At 40.2% G+C, this 20444-nt stretch overlaps 1 protein-coding gene across 5 annotated transcripts in view; it reads left to right on the plus strand.

The window, feature by feature from the left end:
- The window catches only part of MAPRE2 (microtubule associated protein RP/EB family member 2), a 98740-nt gene that overhangs the window by 53447 nt on the left and 24849 nt on the right, over positions 1-20444 (plus strand). For 4 of the 5 annotated variants that reach the window (XM_069004709.1, XM_069004704.1, XM_069004707.1 and 1 more), the window contains 2 exons: positions 7757-7884; positions 20054-20199. In XM_069004709.1, coding sequence (XP_068860810.1) covers positions 7764-7884; positions 20054-20199 — 267 coding nt within the window. In that variant the 5' untranslated portion in view covers positions 7757-7763. The remainder of the gene's footprint in view (positions 1-7756; positions 7885-20053; positions 20200-20444) is intronic. The other variant, XM_069004708.1, reaches the window with a different exon arrangement.

The raw sequence follows: 20444 nt of genomic DNA on the forward strand, positions 1-20444 counted from the left end.
ACACAGTGCCTCGGTGCCCTGCAGCCCCCTGCCCAGCTCTGCTGGCCTTTCTCAATCCGGGTTTCTGGCTGTGCTTGTCCCTTCCTAATCACGGGCAGGTATTCCTTGGTGTAGACGCAGGTGGGGGGTGCCTGTGTCCACGATGTTTTGCCTGGAAGTTCACAGGCTGCGCTCGTGTGGGGTCAGTGGATTTGGGGACAAGCTCTCCTCCACTGCCGTTTTCATTTTCCAGTAGATCTGCATTTGCTAAAGAACTTGGAAATCTCCTCTCTGAAAGTGAAACTACTCATCCATCAACTCGTGGGAGCAAAATAATAGGAGGTTCCCCTGTTATTTGCAGAACTTGAGCTAGGAACTGAGGTTTGCTTACATGGGCTGCCTCTCTAGGCATCCTTTCTTCAGTGCTCAGCACTGATGTTACCTTGCTTTATGGCACATTTTTAATCCCTTGGAAATCCTTCAGCAATGTCTCCGTGTTTGCTTGGTAATCTGTTGTTATCCCTAACGGAAAAAAAAAAAAAAAAAAAAAAAAAGGGGGAATTGAAGTTCCTGTTTGTGTCTGAGTGAATTGACACTTTGTTTAACAGAAGATTAAATGTTGGTTTATTCATCAGCTTTCTAGAGGTTTTCTCTTTACAAAATGGTCATAGGCATCTTCTGTTTTCTAAAATGTAGGTGTTTTTAATTGACTTGAGAATTATAAGTCTGAGAATTATTTTCCTTTGAATCAACTTTTTTTTTTCCCCCTTCACAATCCCCTTGTCTATTGTGAAAGGTAGACTAGTTGCCAGTGTCTATTGTGAAAATTTGACACGTTGAATGTCTTCCTTCAGGGCATCAGAGCAGCAATTCAAGCTTAAGATCTTAGAGTTGAAAGCCTTGGCAGGGGGAGGGTAATAACTGTAAGTAAAAGCAGTGAAGTTTTTTAGCATTGCAGCCTTGCCAGTGTTAGGTTCCTCTCATTCAGCCTACTTCAAAGGTTTCTTGTTGTTCATCATTAATAAAATGCCTTCTTAATTTGTAGTAACATTCTTTTTATACTGAAATGTGTGTGTCCTTACCCCATGTTAACTAGTGCCTGTCTGTTCAACACAAAACATTACTACAACTTTGTTGAATTGCTCTAAGGTGTGGTTTGAGGGTGCTGTGCACTGCTGTGGTTCATTTCTTGCTGCAGTGAATATACCTATGTGGAAATGGTGGTGGCCAGAGGCTCTGAATTGCTTCCATTTTGTGTAAGCTATTGATGTCTGCCTTTCTTGAACCTCTGTCCTTTGTCAAGAATGCTTTTTTTTTTTTTTTTTTAAATTAGGATTTGTTTCCTCATATAAATTGATCAGGAACCTTTCAGAGCATGCAAATATCTTCACCCAAAATGAAGATATTTTGTAGTTAGGTGTTAATGTTGCATTGTACTTTTGAAGGCAAAGGTGAAGCCTGAAAAAAAAAAGGAATTGTGTTACTGTAGAGATATGACATTGGTGTACAGTCTCAGTGGCAGCAGGAGTGAGAACGTAGTTGGAGAAATAAAGTCTTGCTTACGATATGCGAATACGACTGGCAGATGCAAGTGAGTCAGTGAACGTGGCTTCTCCTCCTCAGGTGGACCTTTAGGTGCCCTGAAATCTTTGAAACACTAAATAATTGTCTTGGAATTTGAAACTGTTATTTTCATTTTTGTGAACTACCCCAATTTCATAACTGGTTAGGGAATAAATTTCTAACTATTTCTAAAAGCTATGCAGTAGACAGTGTAATGCAGTGCTAGTTATTAGGCTAGTTATTGCTAGTTATTAGTTATATCAGAGGTTTTGGCTCAAGTTGTGTATATTATTTGAATACTTCTGGTTGTGTTTTCCACATTTGAGGGAACTGAATGTCTGAAAAAGAACTAGTATTTTTCTGCCTTAGATAATAAGCTTTTTGGGGGGTGTTAGGTTTTCTAAAGTCACATGTAGCATTAACCAGAATTGCCAGGAGTCTTTAGAAAAGATACTCAGATTTGGGTCTAAACCAGTCCTTTAGACCTGTCATAAACATTTATGTAGGTCAGAACATCCCAGCATTGGCCAGAAGCCTCTAATTCAAAAGAGAAAATTCCCTAATCCAGTCCAAGTACATCTCTATTACTCTCATTTCACTTTCATTTAAACAGGGAAGTGCAATGAGAACAATAAAAAATATGCTGTTGGCTGTGTTAAATGATAATCCTGCAATATTCAAGCCATAAAATGTACATGGATTGCCTCCGTTTCGTCTAGACTCTGTAGAGTACTTCACAAATCATTTTAGGTCAAGTTAGATCCATGTGATAAATGTAAAATTGCATTCAGAAGTTGGTGAGATACACAGATAATAAAAATAATTTTAACATTTCAGGGCTATTTAGTAACATGGGAACAGTGCAAAAGAGATTTGACATTCAGCATTTTAAAACATTAATTTCTCACAGTGTTATAATCACAGGATTCTTTTATTCTTTTTTTTTTCCCATGGCAATGCCTCATTGTGATTAATCTTGTATCTGATTTAGTTTCTGGCTAGATAGAGCCTTTATGTTGCTTGCTACAAATACCACTGCAGTTGCAACACTGATGCCATGGTATTTGCTGCAGAAGTACAGCATAAGTCAAAAGGGAGAGTATGAACAGTGTTGTCAGCACTGCATAGGAGCTTTTTGTGTTGCTTTTCTGTCTGCAGGACTCCTTTCAGTAAAGACAACCTCGAGCATAACTGGCCTCTAATGACTGTGGCTAAGGCTGTGTGCAGTGAGTGTTAAAGAAACAGGCAAGGTCCAGCTGCAAATCAGTTGTCATTTCAGGATGATATAAAAGGATGACTTTTCTTTGTACAGGGATTTAGCTACTGAATATCGCAGGTTTCTCCTGGGGGGATTTTTTTGTTTTTGCAGTAGCTTTAATCTACAAAGCCTTTTCACCAGCAGCTGCAGCAGTCTCACTCTGCTTGATCTTAGCCTTTCTGCTGTTATCTTCTGCTTTAGTAATTTTTGGTGTGAGATCTTTTGTTTTACTGGCAGTATCTTATCAGGTGTCAGCTTCCAGGAGGCTCCTCTGTACTGTCACACAGACTTTCCACTGCATTAAAAAACTTAGTATCTACTTGTCTCTTTGTACTACTATTTAGTACAAATATGTCTATTTGTACTAAATGAGAGGCAACAGGCAGAAACTGGAACACAGGATGTTCCACCTGAACATGAGGAAGAAATTCTTCACTATGAGGGTGACTGAGCACTGGAGCGGGTTCCCCAGAGAGGTTGCAGAGTCTCCTTCTCTAGAGAGAATCAAAAACAACCATCTGGACACAGTCTGGTGTGGGTGGCCCTGCTTGAGCAGGGAGGTTGGACTGGATGACCTTCAGTGGTCCCTTCCAACCTTGCCTATTCTGCAAAAATGTGAAGGCCTTGTGGGTTCAGAGGTGATGGCAAGTTCTTACACTACAAATAGTTTCCTTGCTGTAATCCTTCTGGGCTTGTCATTATTACTGGTTTGTTGTGATACAGCTTCTGCTGTCAACAACCGTTAGTTTATCCCTGGAAAAATAAAGTAAATGTGCTTCTTGCAAAACTGTCCTTAGGAACAGCTGGATAGCACCTTGTAACAGCTGCAGTTATCTGTAGCAAGAGCAGTGGAAAATACCCAATATCTCAATATAATGCCTTAAAAAATCAGTAGGCTTTTGGGTGTAATGTTTACCGTCAGATGTGCTGAGCCAGTGTATTTCTAGCTGGGGAAACTGCTTAAGCATGTACAGGATTTTCAGCACCTGTCTAATCCTCTGAACTCATGTCTGTGGTGTGTAGTTGTGCATGTGTAAAGTGTTTTTCTGAAATGGCCTAGACTAATATATGAAAACTTTCCTAGGGCTTGAAGTACACAAGGGAGAGTCCTTTGTGGTTAGGCAGTGCTGTAACAGCCAGAGGTTTTTAATCTCCCCCTGTGCCCTCTGAAGTGGGAGGTATGATGTGCTATCTTCAGTCTGCTTTCAGTTACTATAGCACCACCAGGCACCTCTATGGAATCCAGGTAGATACTGGTTTTCAGGCTTGTGTAAGCTTCATTGCAATCCTATGATTCAGAGCCTTCAATCTAAACAAGTGAAAGCCTAGAAGTTGAAAATGTAAATAATGTTATTGGAAAGAAGCAATATGTTAGGACATAAAATCAAGTTATTAGCTACTTGGCTGTTCCAAGTATGGCCTGTGTGTCTTCACCTGTCCAGCTGTTCTCTTGCATTGCCTTACTCGTGTTTATTAATGTGTTTTGAAGACGGATCACATTTTTCAAAGTACTTCAGCACTTGGGGAACTAAGTCCTGCAGAAAACCCCAGCCCAGCTGTAGATGTTGAGCACAGAGGTTCTTGACTGTTGCTGAGCGTGGTAGCTGTGCTACCTACACCTGCTTGTTCCTTTTTTTTCCTTCTTTTTTGTTTTGTTCAAGGTCTCTCTGTGTGGCAAACAGGATATGTGTGTATCTGAGCACCAAATTAGAACATGCTTACTGTAAAAGAAACCTTTCCCAGCTGAGTTTATTTAGGACGTAACCAGTAGGAGGATGGGGAGCAAGAGATGCAAAGACAGAGTGAACTCCTTCAAGAGAGGCAGCTGTGGAATATTCACATGTATGTCAACAAAACACTTAAGAATGAATGGCAGTGGCATGTTACTGAGTTTTTTAACAGAAATTCTGATTAATTTTGCTTGACTTTGTTTACAGTTGTACTCATACACCCTTGTGCATTCTTGTGTACAAATCTGAAGCCGTTGTGTCTAACAGATAGTTTGAACTTGTCTCTAATAAATAGTCTGAACTTTTGTTTGACCCATAGACCATAATAACTCATTTACAGATGCAGCATAAGTTGTATTATCCTTCAGGGTAGCATTGTAAAACTCAAGGTTATTCATTTACTCACAGTTTCCTGCAGTGGAGTTCCCCACCCCGTGCACTGCAGCAGAGGAAGTTGTTTGCTCCCCTGTGGGTTGCAGAAAGATGGATATTTCTCTCTGCAGTTCTTTGTGGAAAAAGATGATGAGGGAAGTTCTGCTTCCTTTCTGTGTGTGTGTATTTTCTTGATCTTTTTAACAAAGTTAACTTTCCCTTTTCACTAGTGGTAGCTGATGGTTGTTCTGAGCTCTGCCTGACCTCAGAGGCCAATTAAAATTTTCTTGAAGTAGGGACAATTACATATCCGAGTAACTTTATTTCAAATGTTATCATCTAAATATCTTTAGTTGCTTTAGAATTCAGTGGACTCTTCTGCATTGAACTGTTGGTTTATTATTAAGCTCACTATTCTTAATTCTAAGTGAATGTTAAATTCATTATTAAGCTGTTATTTCAACTGATTTTACAGACAATATCTAACGTGTTAGTTTAATAGTGACAGTGGTGGTATCCTTCTATTAGTTTCTCATCTATATAAAAAGGCTGAAATAATAAAGTAAAAATGATGTGTTTCAAACTTCAGATGCCATTGGTACCAAAGGTGTTGTTTGCCTGCTCACTGCCTTCCGTCCTGATATTGAAGCTAAGCTTTTATGCTTAGCCATTATGGTGTAGTTTTAAGAGTAAAAGGGCACTCCCTGTTTCTAAAACTTTGTTCCTAGCACTTGGTTCAATCCAAGCACTTAGTGCATGCCAAGAAAGCGACCTTTGCTAACTCTTACAGTGAATACAGGGCTGTGTTCACACAACTGGCTGTGCTGCATGCGAGCCCACAGGAAGAGCAGAGCAGACTGAGCTGTCACAGGCTGGTTTTTTCTGTGCTCCAGAGCTGCCTGTACAAAAGTGGGTAGGGAGGCAGCCTGGTTCCGAATGAATTTCTGGCAGTGGTTGTGTGACTACTGGAGCATGAATTTTTCAACCCTATTTTCTCTCTCTTTTTTTTTTTTTAATTCCCCATAAAGAGAATTTGTGGATTTTATGTCTTGCATCTTAATGTCAGCAGGTGGGAACAACTTCAACAACCTTCTGTTTGTGAGATTTGCTTCCTAGAAAGTGACCTGTATTATGAACTTTGTAATCTTGTATTTAAACTTATTCTCTGTGTTGTGTGCTTATACACTCATATGTTACCAAATCAAGATTTGTGCTGGTGGGTTTTTCCACACATATCACCTAGGTTGCCCCACCTAGTTAGCATGCCTAACTGTGGGTGGAGTTAATCTGCAGTCTTTGTGTTCCCTGCAGAATTGTCTGTCGGGCTTCAAAGGGTTACATCTCTGCAAATTCTCAATGGAAGTAGTCCACACAGACTTTGGATCCTACAGAGGAGATCCTGCTCCCTTGCATTGACTGAGAAAGTTGAGGTCCAAAGCTGAGATGGCAGGACTGGCACCAAAGTTAGACAGATAAGTGTTAGCTACAGGGTGCCACTAGAGACAAAGGTGTGCAGTCCCCAGCAAACCAAGCATATTATTCTTTCCAAGAATAATCGTTCAGCTTTGACTCTTTGGTCGTTTCTGAGACACCTCATACTTGGATTGCTTCTGGTGGACTTTCTGAAGTCCATTACTCATGGGAACATTACTTACTCTCTTCATGAACTCGATTCTGCTCTTTGAAACTACTGATGAGATAAACTTGAGTGTGCTCATCTTTCCTCTTTGCAACATCTTGCAACAGAAAGATGGGACTCGGGTAGGATAACTGGAAGCAAAGTTCATTAGTACGTGTTCCTAGTCTATGTACCTGGGAACATGATAAATGCTAGTATGAGTTACTGACTTCCAGGAAGGGACCTTTACTAGCTAGAAGAATCTATCTGAGGTGATGTAGCTGTGAAAACTAGGGACAGAGTGGCATTTACCAAGGTCTCAGTGAAATGTTGTCTGAACAGTGTTTGAAACTGTCTGTTCAAAGAGGACTGCTGGCATGATCAGTCACTGAATGTCTAACTTGATATAAGAGCTCACATTGATTTGTTTGATCTAGACTACCTGGGCATTGGAACAGACACTGAGTGCTGTCCCTAACGCGTTAGGAAATCTGCTCTGGGGAAGAAAAAGCCATTAGGGCTGGAGGAAAATGTTGGCAGAAGAACAAATGGGTTTAAGCTGAGAAGAAATGCTCCTAATGTTTTAGAAGAATCAGGCTCCAAGGCAGCTTTCCAACTGGACAGTTGGGGGTGCAAATCTCAGTTACTTTCACGATAGAGGTTGGTAAATTGATAACAGAGATTGTCTGATATTCACTCTGTGACTGTTAGGAACTGAATAAATGATCCAAAAAGGCTCTGTCCCAGTAAGAAATCAGTATTTCAGTAAGTAGAACAGCTACATCATCATTTAGAAGTTACCTAAAATTAAATGTTGATTTAGGGAGCCTGATCATCCTGCAGTGGCAAAAAAATGACAGATGTCAGATCACTGTATTGGTGCAGCACAATGTAACAAAATCTTTGGTCTCTGATCCTCTCTATGTATCTTTTGGCTATGTCTGATTCTGGGTTTTTTTTCTACCTTATTGGCATGAAGCAGAGTACCATAGGTTTGTATGTTCTTTAAGGTCACAGTGACAGCCAGAGAAATATGTTCATAGATTCCAAGAGGACATTGAGGAGGTTACGTATCATCAAAGAATAAAAATTAAGCCTCCTTTTTCAACAGATAAGAGAGGGTTGTGAGTGTTGCACCTTTTCTTTCCCTGTTTTGAGCATGAAGCATATATTCACTGTATTCAGAAAACAATTACCAAAATGTCAAAAATATTTTTGTCTCTCTTTTTTTCCTAGTTGGGGAATGGCGGTCAACGTGTACTCTACCTCTATAACCCAGGAGACTATGAGCAGACATGACATCATTGCATGGGTTAATGATATATTAGCTTTAAACTACACAAAAGTTGAACAACTCTGTTCAGGTAAGAAAGCACAGTATGCTCTACAAATGTTTATTTTAAAACCACTTTAAAAGTCTGATTTGTTGAAAATAGATAACTTTTAACTTTGACATAAACCAGTTGCTCTGAAAAAAGAGACAAATGTATGTGCACAGGAAGCATTTTTGCATTTGTGTTAATCACGGGAAGATAAGGTACCTTGGGAAAGCATAACAAAGGCAGAGGTGAATGGGACAAATGTAGCAGGAGATACATAGAAGTAATAAAAAGGTTGGCTAAGCAAGCAAAGAATACACTGATAAGTTTTAGTGTTTTAAAGCCACTGGGGTGGTATCTTTTCAAATGGAGAGTGGACATAACTGAAAAAGAGACAAATAGAGAACCAGCACCCCAGATGAACAAAATTCTCCAGCTCCTTTTCCTTCCTGATGAGGTTTCTCAAATCCCTGCTGATGTTTGCAGGAGAAAAGCACAGGTGTGACTGAAGAAAAAACATGGATTTGAGGAAACGAGCCTTTAGCTGCTGTGAGGGCTTCAGAACTTCATCAAAATCTGCCTGTTTCTCTTTAAATCTAACTGAGTTATTGTTGTAAGTATATTTGGTAATGAGCCCTGGAGAAAGGGTATTAGTTCGAATATTTCAGACATTTTGGTTAATCAGAGTGGCAGCTAGAAGACAAGTGTTAAACAACAGGGTCTGTAACTAGATGATGGCTAGAAATGACACAGAAAAAGGCTGATGTTTCACTGTGAATATACATGCCCCTGGGGAATGATTTCTTTCTGATTTCCTACTGTGATTTTTAAATGTGAAGATGTTTGTGGTGGAGGAGATCTAACTTAGATTGCTACTTCAACTAACATGCTGGGAATATTTTATGAAGATACTATCTTATCTTCTGAAGACAGTGCTCAAAGTACATGGAAGAGGAACCACATGACCATATTTCAGCTGTTTCATGGTTCAGATGAAATGCATAAATGAGGTCTTATATTCATATATTTTATTTTACCTACTGTTCTAGGTAAATTTTCTGTCTTGGAGATATTCCCTGGAAGGTATAGATAATCCTTTGAGGTTGATAGTTGTGTAGCCTATTCTTCAGAATTAAAAAAAAACCAAGTCTCAGCTGCAGAAGTAGGGTTGCATGTTTGCAGCCTTGCACGACTGTAAAATTGAGGTTGAAAAAGTGCAGGTTAGGGTGCATGTAAGCAAATGATATAAACTGAACAACTAAAGACATCAACCCTGGGAAATAATCTCTTTAGCTGTTACCAAACTTTAACTTGAAATGTTGTCTTTAGCTGTTGTTATATTTACATGTCGGGAAGTTAGCCTAAGTATTTTATTTTGGAGTAAGTAAGGACAGTATTCACACAGGGAGTAGCTATAGATAGATAGAGATAGATACATGTGTGCACACGCTGAAGGAGATAGAAACATAGAAGAAAATAGACATTTGCTCCCAAAATACCCAAAGTTTGCTATTGTTTGAAACAGGAAGCATAGTAGACAAGTTATTGACTTGTTCCTGTGTAGCTATTTAAATGCTTATAAATAGTTGAAAGGAAGCTTTTAAAGTGAGTTCTTAATCAAGTTAAATGTGTGTGGGCTTACAAAAATAACCCACCCAAACAAAAAACCAACTAAGACATAAAAAACTTCACCAAAATCCTTTCTGAAAATAGGGGAGAAGTGATCTAAGAAAATATTGACTAAGCAGAATAAAATGAGTTAAAGTTATGTAAGAAGATCAGATAGAGAGACTTCAGCTGGGTGGGGCAAGGAGGGGAAAAGCATGGGAGCTGTCACAAATCCACTGTCCCATTTCATCACACAGCTTCTTACACAACTTTTTCTGTGACCTACAGTGAGGTTTTTGGGACACGCCACAAGGGAAGAACTGAAAAAGGGTTGTCTCATTGCAGCTCTTACTCCATTCTGTATAAAATTAAATCTTTTCTTCCTTTAGAATTTCCTGGATGGTGTTGATTGTTATTGTTACCTGATGCTTCTACATTCTTGTCTTTAGGGGTGAAAGCTGTTAATTTGAATTTCCCCCCTTGGTTTGGTAGTCGAACTTGATGCTTACACATTCCTGTTTTTACATTCATATGCATTGCAATCCAGAAGGGGCTGTAGTAGTTCCTTATCTAAAGAAGCATTCTAGCATGGTACTTCCTGTGTTAGTGTTATGGAGGACTTTACTCTCTGAACTGATGAATCAAAGCACTGATACATTATTGCAGACACTAGAGCACAGTAATCTTTGTCTTAATAGGTCCTTCCTATTAAGTCCATTTGGGACTGTGTAGTGCATTTCTCATGTGCAAGGCATCCGTGTGTAGCGATTGAAGACAGATGGACAAGCAGCTTTGGGAATCTTTCTGCATTTCATATAGTTCCCTGTGTAAATGCAAAGCAATTTATTTAATGTACGTGTATTTTATTTAGCCTATTTCTAGTGTAGCTTTCAAGAGAGAAACTAAGGGAACAGTAGAACAAATGATGAGCCAGCTAGCAGGCAGAGCACCAGCAAGCATGGTATGGACTGCAGTTTGAGAACAGCCAGTCTAACTCATTCATTCTGGCATTCTTTGGCGGATGTTCCTTGAACCATTGGCAGCTTTCATGCAGATTAATGTTCGTTTCCATAAAATACAAGCATTTCTCCGGGACTTCAAAGGGAAGGAATATGTGGGAAACTCTTAACAGCTATGAAGCATTTCACAGCATTAACAGGGATCTGCAGAACTGCTGTAACTGAAGTTTTATAACCTACTGTAAAATTGTATGGATATTTTCTTCTTTTTTAAAAAAAGCATTAAGATTAGTCATGCTGTTTTATGACTATTCAGTTCTTGTTCATTTTTGTTAATAAGGAGCTATCAAAATGCCAGAAAAAGCTAAATGCAGGGCCAAAGAAGTGGGAGAGGGAAAGCGGGGGGGATGCTATATCTGAATTAAAAGCTTGAAGGAGTTACTTTTGGGAGGTAAGGGCAACCTAGATATGGTATGTGCTTCTGTTCAGCACCTGGCTGTGAGACCTCACAGGTGCTCACATTCCGCAGCCCACCTAGCAATAATTTTTGACATTCACAGCTTAAGCAAGAAGGAATAATGTGACATTCTGCCTTTACTGAAGGCTTTATTCAGAGCATATCTGAAGCTTAATGTGACAGCAGTTACAAGGACAGAAAAGGCAATCAGACCTTCTTTTCCTCATTGCTGTGGAGAAGTAGCTTTGGTGATACACAGGCTGTAGCAATACCAGCCTGTTTCTCAATTTCCACTTACAGGAACAGAGCTGCTAGGATGAGGAGCAGCAAAGGAAGAGACTGGCTTAGTCATAAAGTATTTGTATTCTTTGGGAGTCTTAGATGTGGTTTTTGTCTCTGCTAAGTAGGCTGAGCAAAGTGCAGTGTCCCCTGAGCTTTCTGAATGCCTGCTGTGGTAGTGATGTGCCAAGAAAGCCAGGTTATGGATGGGTGCAGCCCTAGAGAGTCTAAATTTAGTCTGCAGCTCCTCTGGTAATTTAGTTTTGACAACTAAACAGGGAAAATCTCCCCGGGCATCTCAAAGCAATACAATTCTCTTTGCTTTAGACACGTCATATTGTCAGTTTTTGGACTCTGGGTTTGATTTCCTGCAAAGTTGTTTAACCTGAGCATGAAATTTATAAACCATGGTTTTAATAGAAGGCATAGTGCATTCCCTTTAGATTGGCATTAGAGAGGGCATTTAATTTGATACATCAATGAATTATAATAGAGAACAATGGAGAAGTTGTAATGTCATAGGATCCCATCTGCAAAACACATAGGTTTGGGGGATAGGAGTTTCATATGAAGTATGACACTAGTTGTTTCCTAGGAGTCATGCTATTTTTTTAAGGAATACACGGTGGCTTCTTAGAAAGAATTCTGACTAAGCAGCTTGTAACTGAATTTTCTTTACTAAGGCTGTTTTTTCATCTCTAAGGAATACCAAGTATATGTGTTGCAGGGCTTTTCATGACTGTTAGAGTGTTACATGAGAGTATATTCAAAATAAGAGTCAGGCAGGAGCTAGAGGGCTTGCATATGAATTAAAAAGAAACAACACAATGTGTACAAGCTGTATAACGTCAAGGAAATGGTAAATGGATAGAAAGGCAAATGTGGCCTGGAGCAAGGTACAATTTTTGTCTTAGCTATACTTCTGTGATCATATGAGATTAAGGAGATACAGACTCTCCCCACTCTGTGCATTTGAAAATTCTCAATAGAATTATAAACTTGCAAATTGTCTGGCCCCCAGTGCATACAGACCTTCTGTCTTTGAGGATTTGTATGCAAGGATCAAGGATTGAATGCGGGGTTGTTTTTTCCTCGCTTTTAATAAATGGCTGTATTATAAAGAAAGCATGTGGTTTGGCATTTTCAAATTTTAGACTGTGATGCTTTCTCGGCAGATGCCCTGGGTGTTGCCACAGGGAGTTTCTCATGTGGTGACTGCTGTTGCTGGTGCCATATCTCAGTTGGTGCTCCTCCTGTGGAAATATGTAGTCCCTTTATACATACATTTTGTTGGCACTCTGCCGCCCTGGTGTCGTAGGAAAGCAGGCAGTGTGACAGTAGGGCAGATGTCATTCTTTGTTTGACTGTGTTGCCTCTCTGGCTTGGGATTTGGGGGAGAGCTTCACTGCAGCATCTGTGGGCTGTTGTCCCTTGCGACTGGTGCTGTGTGAGGGAGGAGGGTCGTTCCTGGCTTGTGGAGGGTGTCCATGGTGTTCTGCTTCCAGGGACTGGGTACTGCACACCAGCCCCTCAGCAGGGCAGCGCCTGTTTTCAAGGCAGCCATCGTGTCTCCAGCCCCTCAGCCTCTGGGCAGCAGCTGGGAGCGCGTGCCAAGCACGCTGCCTCCTGAGCAGTGCTCCATGGGAGCCGGCTCCTCTTCTCTCCACCATATGAGAGGCAGGACTGAGGGGGCCGGAGAAGAAGGGTATTGGCCAGACAGAGAAATGGTGAGCAGGACTATTTTTTTGAAAGTCAGTCGTGTAAATATACACACAAACGCGGTTTATTCTGTGGGTTGGCTGCATAGGATTTGTGTTTTCATGTCTCAGAAGGTGTATTTTGCTCAATGCCTATATTAACCCATAACTTCCTACATGCGAATTACTATAATCTGCATTACAGGACCCTGTTGCCAGCACTCCTCTCCAGCCCAGTGTGCCTGAGAAGCCAAAGTGTGTTTCCATGTTGGTGGTTTTGGTTTGTTCCCCGTTTGCAGCCTTGCAAAGGCTGGGTCTCTAGCGCAACTTGGGAACATGATTAAAACATGGCTTGATCCCATTTGCACTCTGTAACCGAGGCATGTTTCAAGGAACTGGCATGTTGTCCTGAGGTCATGCAACACAGAGTATACTCAGTGTCAATGACTCTCTAATGTCTTCCATATGATATTTAGGATTAGAGGGATACAATGAATGTTAATGATTGAATTTAAACCATTTCCAAAACTTTCTGAGGAAGCTTGCAAAGCAGTATCATGAGATTCCCAGCCAATAATTTTTTTTTTTAAATGTCACTCATTAAAAATTCAGGAGAAATAGAACTTGAACAAGTTTTTACTTTTTAAAAATAATTATTTAATTACTCAGTAGCACTCATTTGCAGTCAGTTGCTTGATTTCCCTCTGGTTTAAAGAGCTTGTTAGATTTTGTGGTACTTTTTTTAGGCATGATGAATTACACAGCTATTTTAACTTAAATGGGAACTGTGTTTTCTGAAATTGTTCTGATCTTCCTGTTTAAAAATTAATGAATTCCAAAATAAATTATTGCCAAAAATTTAAGTGTTAAAAACTCTGCTGTGTATAATTTATGAGCAGCTTGATGATTTACATATTTAAGAAAAAGAGAAAACAAGTGAACACAGGGGAAACCTACCTCCAATATCCATTATTTAAGATGGTATGGGGATTTTGTGGATTACATCACACGCATGCCCTACCTGTGTGGAACAGGACTTTTGGAAGCAGATGTCATTTAGGTGCATGTTATCTCAGGGGCTGTTGGTGAGGCTGGTAGGAGGTACACAGTTCTTGTAGACTGTTTCCTGTGGGGACAGCACTGCTTTTGCGAGCTCCTATCTGTATGCCAGCACTCACCCTGCCCTCTTCGAGGCAGCTGTGCTCCTGCAGCTGTGAGCAAGAGGGCAGGGCTGCACTCTAACCTGTGTCCGTTCTAGGGCTTTTTAAGTGGCCTCCTAGGACTGTTGCTGGGAAGGGTGAAGCTAGGCCAGAGTGGCTTCAGTGATGCACAGCCCCATAAAAGCTTGTTTCTCTACAACTAAGTAGGTGGTAAATTGATGTATTCTTGAACACTCACTGGGAAATGGGCTGAAACTTTTTTAATAAGGGTGAAGGCACAGAGAGTGTGTGTGTGTTAACTGGAGAAATGGAATGGTGTTTACCTATATACTAGGTCATATATAGGTGCTGCTGGAAAGGAAGAGGAATTTGAAGACCGTGGTCTCTCCAGTGGAGCACTCAGTATAAAGTGTTGTGTTTCTTAAACATGTGGCTGTATTATGCTCACAGACAGGGAATCATAGAATGATTTATGTTGGAAAAACTTTAAAGATCATGGAGTCCAACTGCCAAGTCCACCACTAAACCATGTGACTAAGAGCCACATCTACACGACTTTTAAATACATCCAAGGGATGGTGACTCTGCCGCTTCCCTGGGGAGCCTGTTCCAATGCTTGACAACCCTTTCTGTGAAGAAATTTTTTTTAATACCCAATCTAAACCTCCCCTGGCACATCTTGAGGCTGTTTGCTTTTGTTCTATGGCTTGTTGCTTGGGAGAAGAAACTGACCCCCACCTGGCTACAGCCTCCTTTCAGGTAGTTATAGACGGTGAGAAGGTTCCCCCGCAAGCCTCATTTTCTCCAGGCTAAATAACCCCAGCTCCAGCAGCTGCTTCTCCTAAGACTTGTTCTCCAGACCCTTCACCAGCTTCATTGCCCAGTTTTTAAAAAAACCTTTGAGTGGCATAACAGAACACCCATACTTGAAATCTAAATGAAAATCTATACTCCGATATCCAAGTTGAAGACCTACTGCTGTGTGCTTACCTAAACATCACTGCCAAGGAAGCAGTCCTAGAAAGCCTGAGGTAAAAGACCAGCCCTAAGTGCTGCTGTACTGTAACCAATGATTGCTGGCGCTTGTGGGTTTTTCTCTCCCTTTCTTATCAAAACTATTAAGTCACACGTGCTCCTTGCAAGTCACTGCTCTTTTTTCATTGTTGTTGTCCTCCCAGCAACAGAAATACGGGGTGTGTGCAGCTTTCCATCAGCATTAGCAACCATAGTGAACTGAAGTACTGATGACTAATTCATACGCAAATCATCCTGTATTTCCCAAATGCATGATCAGGTGGTTGCAGCTTTGGAGAGAATGAATAGTTTGAAGGAGTTTGTATCTAACATGACTGGATATGTGTTTTTGTATTATCTGAAAAATACTTCATTAAAGCAAACAAACGAATTTTGTTACAGAAAAAGGCACAGTCAGCCTTTTTCCCAAATGGAATTTTTCAAAAACTGAGTGTGTGAAAATCAAACTGGGACTGGTTAAAAGGTTTAACCTTGATTTGTATGCAATTTTAGAACAAAATTAATACTAAACATGTATACCAATTTTCTAGTGTAGAACTTGGCTCTATTTGCTGTGGTTTGGGTTTCAGAATTAAAAGAAATCAGCCCCACCCCTGCCCCAGAAAGGCCCTGTCTTTTCATGGGTCCTTGTTTTCCATATTGGCTGGTGTGGTTTTATATGGTTTTCTGGGATTTTGCTCCCACACACTGCAGGGATTCAGGGAGGAGCCACGAGGGAGTCTTTTGACATTAGATGTCGAGGATTGACTTAATTTGTGTCGGGCACACTCATATTGGCAGTACCTGAGCTTATAGTGTTTCTACTAAATATTTTATTAGCATAATAAATTCTAACTATAGTATATTAAAAGCAGTTAGTTTGCAGATAAAGTTTTCCTTTTAATTTAAATATATAAACATCAATGCTAAATAAAACCGAGGGTCTAATCTTGGTTTCAGATCTCTAGTCTGAAATCCAGGAAGTTGACTGAGTGGTAAAAACTTGTTGCAAACAGGATTCTCTTGTCTTCGTTGTTGCCTCCTTTAATTTCCTTTTGATTTAAATAGTCAGGAGCAGAAGTATTTCTGATAATCAAGAAAATACTTCTTTGCATTTGTGGATTCATCAGCCTCCAGATGGTGAAGGAGAGGAGAAAAACTGAAAATCTCTAATGATGCAGAGTGCATATGTTTCACAGCAGACTAAGTCAGCATGGACAGTGTCAGAAAGAAACAGAAGCAGGGAAGGAAGCATACAGGACAAAAGCTAAAATTAGTTCAGCATTGCTTACTGCAAGGGGCTAGTGAAAGATTATCTTCAACTCTGACAATGCTGTAAGACATTCAGCTTTTATAGATTTGGTAGTAATTTTTAGCTTTACCACTGCATGTGGCAAAATTCTTGAATTTTAATAGCTTTAAATAACCACCTTTTCAGTTCTGAGTTTGTTCTTTTGTATCTGAAGCCTGCCCCGGCATCCCTTCCCCTCCTGTGGCAGCTGGTTGCCCAGCCTGGTGGATGCAATGCCCTCCCTCCACTTGCTGCCTGCCCTGCCCCAAGCCTGGGATGCCCGGGAAACACCTGCAAAGCCCTCATGCTGCTGGGCTCTTTCTGCTCACTGATGGGGCTAAAAATAGCAACTCCTGGGGCTGATTTCGGCACAGCCACGTTTGCAGGCTTGTTTCAGAGTCAGGCCTGTGAATATCTTCTGTAGCTAATGGCTGCATCAATATTCCAGATCAAAACACAGAAGGACTTTTAGCCAGCGATTCTAAATTGCTTGTTAGCTAATAAAGGATTAGAGGTTTTTAGCATCGATCCCTCTTCTGCAGTGCCACCAGCTGTACTTTTCATCTTTCATTTGAGTAGATGTCAAATTATTTCTTCTTGTGTGCGTATGTGCATGTTTATGCATATAAAAGTTTTTTGGTCTGAGAGATAGATTTATTGTAAGAGCTATTCTGGTAGTGTGTTTTCAACTTCTCTGTACACATTTGATAAGATTTAGGTTTGGGGGTCTTTCGGGTTGGGTTTTGGAGGGGGAGGATTGTTGGGGTTTCTTTTAAATTTTTTTTTCTCCAGAAAACATAGGGGAGTTTTTAAATACTGAATAAAATACAGTAGCATAAAAATTATTTTGTTTGTGTAAATTATGCAAGAGGTATGTCACAAGCCATAATGTCTTTATCCCTACTGTCATTTTCTTTGTATTCCATTAAAAAGATTCCTTTCTCATGCCCCTGCATTGAGACATCAATTGTGCAGTACATTGGATAGGTCTAAAGTGCTGTCCCATGTGCAGAGGGCCACATGGATCTGCTGTGGCTGTAAGATAAAGGCACTGCAGTCTCACATCACTTAAGTAGGGCTCTTCCTGCTGCCTCCAGGAAATCTCAGCCGTGGGCAGCCTAGACAGTAGTGTCCTCATTCTGTTGCACTGGTGTTTCCCATTTAAATGTAATCTGACAGCTACAAGCTTTAGGGGGTAAAATTTTAAATTATAAATAAACCCCTATATAATATTAAATACGTACATAACCTCAATGTCCAAAATCAGGTAGTCTCAGTTGACTGTAATGATATTTTTACTTTCTCCTATTCCTGTAGTAGGCAGGTCTCTGGCTGTTTGGAGTCGGGAGGAATTTCCTCTCTTTGTAGTTCAGTGTTTAGTTCAGTCCATGTTTGTGTGTTGCCTCTGCTCTTCAGGAAGGAGTATTTTAATGAACTGTATTTGCCAGTGTAATAAAATCCTCCTGTTGGGGAGACAGCCCTGCAGCCGCTCCAGTGTTGTGTCAGAGAACAGGTCCGTGCTGCCATGTGGATGCAGTCCAGTGTTTTCTGCCCTCGAGTGTTGTGCAGACCCAGGACCACCTCCTGGCTGGCAAAGGCACAGAAACAACTGCCAGCAGTCCGGGGAGAAACACAAGGAAATACCCTAACTAGAGAGAGACTATCTAAAGGCATGCAGAAGGAATTTGCATTACCAGCAGCAGAAGAAAAATCTCATGTGAACACTTTGGGCTTCTAGTTTTCTAAAAGGATCTAGATGAAAGGTTGTGCAATGCATTTTTAGAGCCTGCAGGCAATTACTTAGATATCAGAGTACAGCTTAGAATTGGGGTATGGGGAGGATGAAAGGACAGTTAGGAACAAATTCAATTTATAACATTAAATGATTGCATAAAAATCTTTTTGCATTAAATTAAACAATAATAAGTGTACTCAACCTATGCATTATCTGTATCCATGCTTTTAACTGCAATGTAATTTTTCCATTGCCATGTATTTACAAGTTCTCTTGCTAAGGATGTGTTTTGAATAAATAATTGTGTTTATAAAGTTTTCTTTAAGACAATGCAAATTTGTCATCTGATGCTTGTAACTTGCCAGAAGGCTCCTTTTCCTTTAGGGAATATTTTACTTTGATTCCTAATCCTATCAAGACCATTGCAAACAGCTAATCACAAGGTGTCCTTGGAAAATGAGATTTTATATTAACCATTTTCCCCACAGAGCTAGGCAATGTGAACAGATAGTTTTTTTAAATGGCAGTGGTTTTCAGCACTAAATCTTGGATCTTGGTAAGTCCCTTAGTAAAGTTTGTGTTGGTATTTTAGAGAGCATTTTTGGACCTTACTCTTAAACTCTGCTTCTCTTTGGGAAGTTACAATCTCGGTAACCCTTCGTATAATGGCTGACTAGATGCAGAGAATGAGAACTATCTCATGCATAAAATTGGTCCTGTCAAAACATATGCATACCCATGGAGAAAAATGACTTAAAGTTCAAGTTATTGTTGACTGTCCTGTAAAACTGGGCAAGCCAGGTGTCTGCTTTGTTAATTTGGTTTCTCTGTGAACACTCAGAAATATTTGTGATAAAAAATCTTTGCTGATACTGGGCTGAACTGTTAGGTGAGATCTGGACACTTCTTTGTCAAAACTGATCTGCACAAAAAGCACAACAGTCTTTTTTGTGGAAGTGAAATTGAACGTGTCAGGGGTAATCGGGCAATCACTTCCCTGCCCTGATGCTCAAGCACAGGGGCTGCACCCTCTACAGCCCTCTGTGGACCTCACTGAATCTTTGCCAAGTATAGAGCATTTTGTGGAAAACTCATCTGAAGAAGAAAGAAAATAGCTTTTCCTCTGATTTCCTGAAACATTTTCACCCTTTATTTCTAAACACTTGAGTGTGTCAACAGTAAAGGCTTTGCAAATGTCAATGGCATGATGCTGTAGGAGGAAGCTCCCTGCATACAAGAAATGCTGTCTCTATTAGCTCTCCTCAGGATGCTGGTTAGAAATTTTTCCATATACTTCCTCCTTTGTGCTGGATTGGTTACACACACACCCCTACCCTCTAAGTTCAGAGAGCTCTCAAAGCTGAACTTAGGAAGCTTACTGTTTGAGTGGGAACTAAAGCTATGGGTGGACTATGCTAGAGTCTGCTTATTTAAATGCTTTTCTCAGGAAATGAAAATTAGTAAGGATGTTCATTGCAGAGGGGTGGGAACTGACTAAAATGTTTTAAGAAGCTGGAGCCTTGCAATTAATTTTTTCTTTAAATCATGGATTTAATCTTAAATGATTGCCTTGGACTTGCTTGGCATTTGGATACAAGGGCCAGAAGAAAGATGATCCTGGCTTGTTTGAATTCAGGAGACTGTGGATTAAGGAATCTTATTAAGAGATTTTCATTTTCACTGTATAATTATCTTTTCATTATATGGACAGTCCTACTGTGTATAGGGACTCCAAGAACATCCATTTCACTTTGCATTAGTTGTGGTGATTCCTCGGATGCTGCACAGCAGTGCATCGTGCATCCAGATTGAGTGGAAAAGAACTCCTTGAATATGTCACTGCTCAAGGTACATTAGATAAGAAGGTCTTGGGTGCATAGTGTTAGGCTGAATTACAGCAGGGACTTGTTCAGCACTGTTGCTTTCTGCTCATGCTTTCTGCTAATGACATGAAACACCATTTGGTCTTAGCTGGGTGCATCTGGATTAACATCAATGCATTCTCTTGTTATAGGAGCAGCTTACTGCCAGTTCATGGACATGTTGTTCCCAGGGTGCATTAGCTTGAAGAAAGTAAAGTTTCAAGCAAAGCTGGAGCATGAGTACATTCACAACTTCAAACTTCTGCAGGCATCATTTAAAAGAATGAATGTGGATAAGGTAGGCATTCTGTATTTGTATTTCGGTCACTGCATGTTTCAAAAGTTATATGAATTGTGTAATATTAATAAATAGGGGAAACAAACTTCAAAACACTTGAAAATCCATTTTTTCAACTTTTGGGTGGAGAACTGGAATTGCAAGTAGTGTATGAAGATGTTCTTGACCTTTCATCATCTGAAAAGAGTGTTTGGGTGTGAAGAAAGTAGTTTGTCATTTGGCTCTGTTTAGGTACAAATTGAAAA

Source organism: Aphelocoma coerulescens, chromosome 2, assembly GCF_041296385.1.
Source record: "Aphelocoma coerulescens isolate FSJ_1873_10779 chromosome 2, UR_Acoe_1.0, whole genome shotgun sequence".
NCBI classification, from domain to species: Eukaryota; Metazoa; Chordata; class Aves; order Passeriformes; family Corvidae; genus Aphelocoma; species Aphelocoma coerulescens.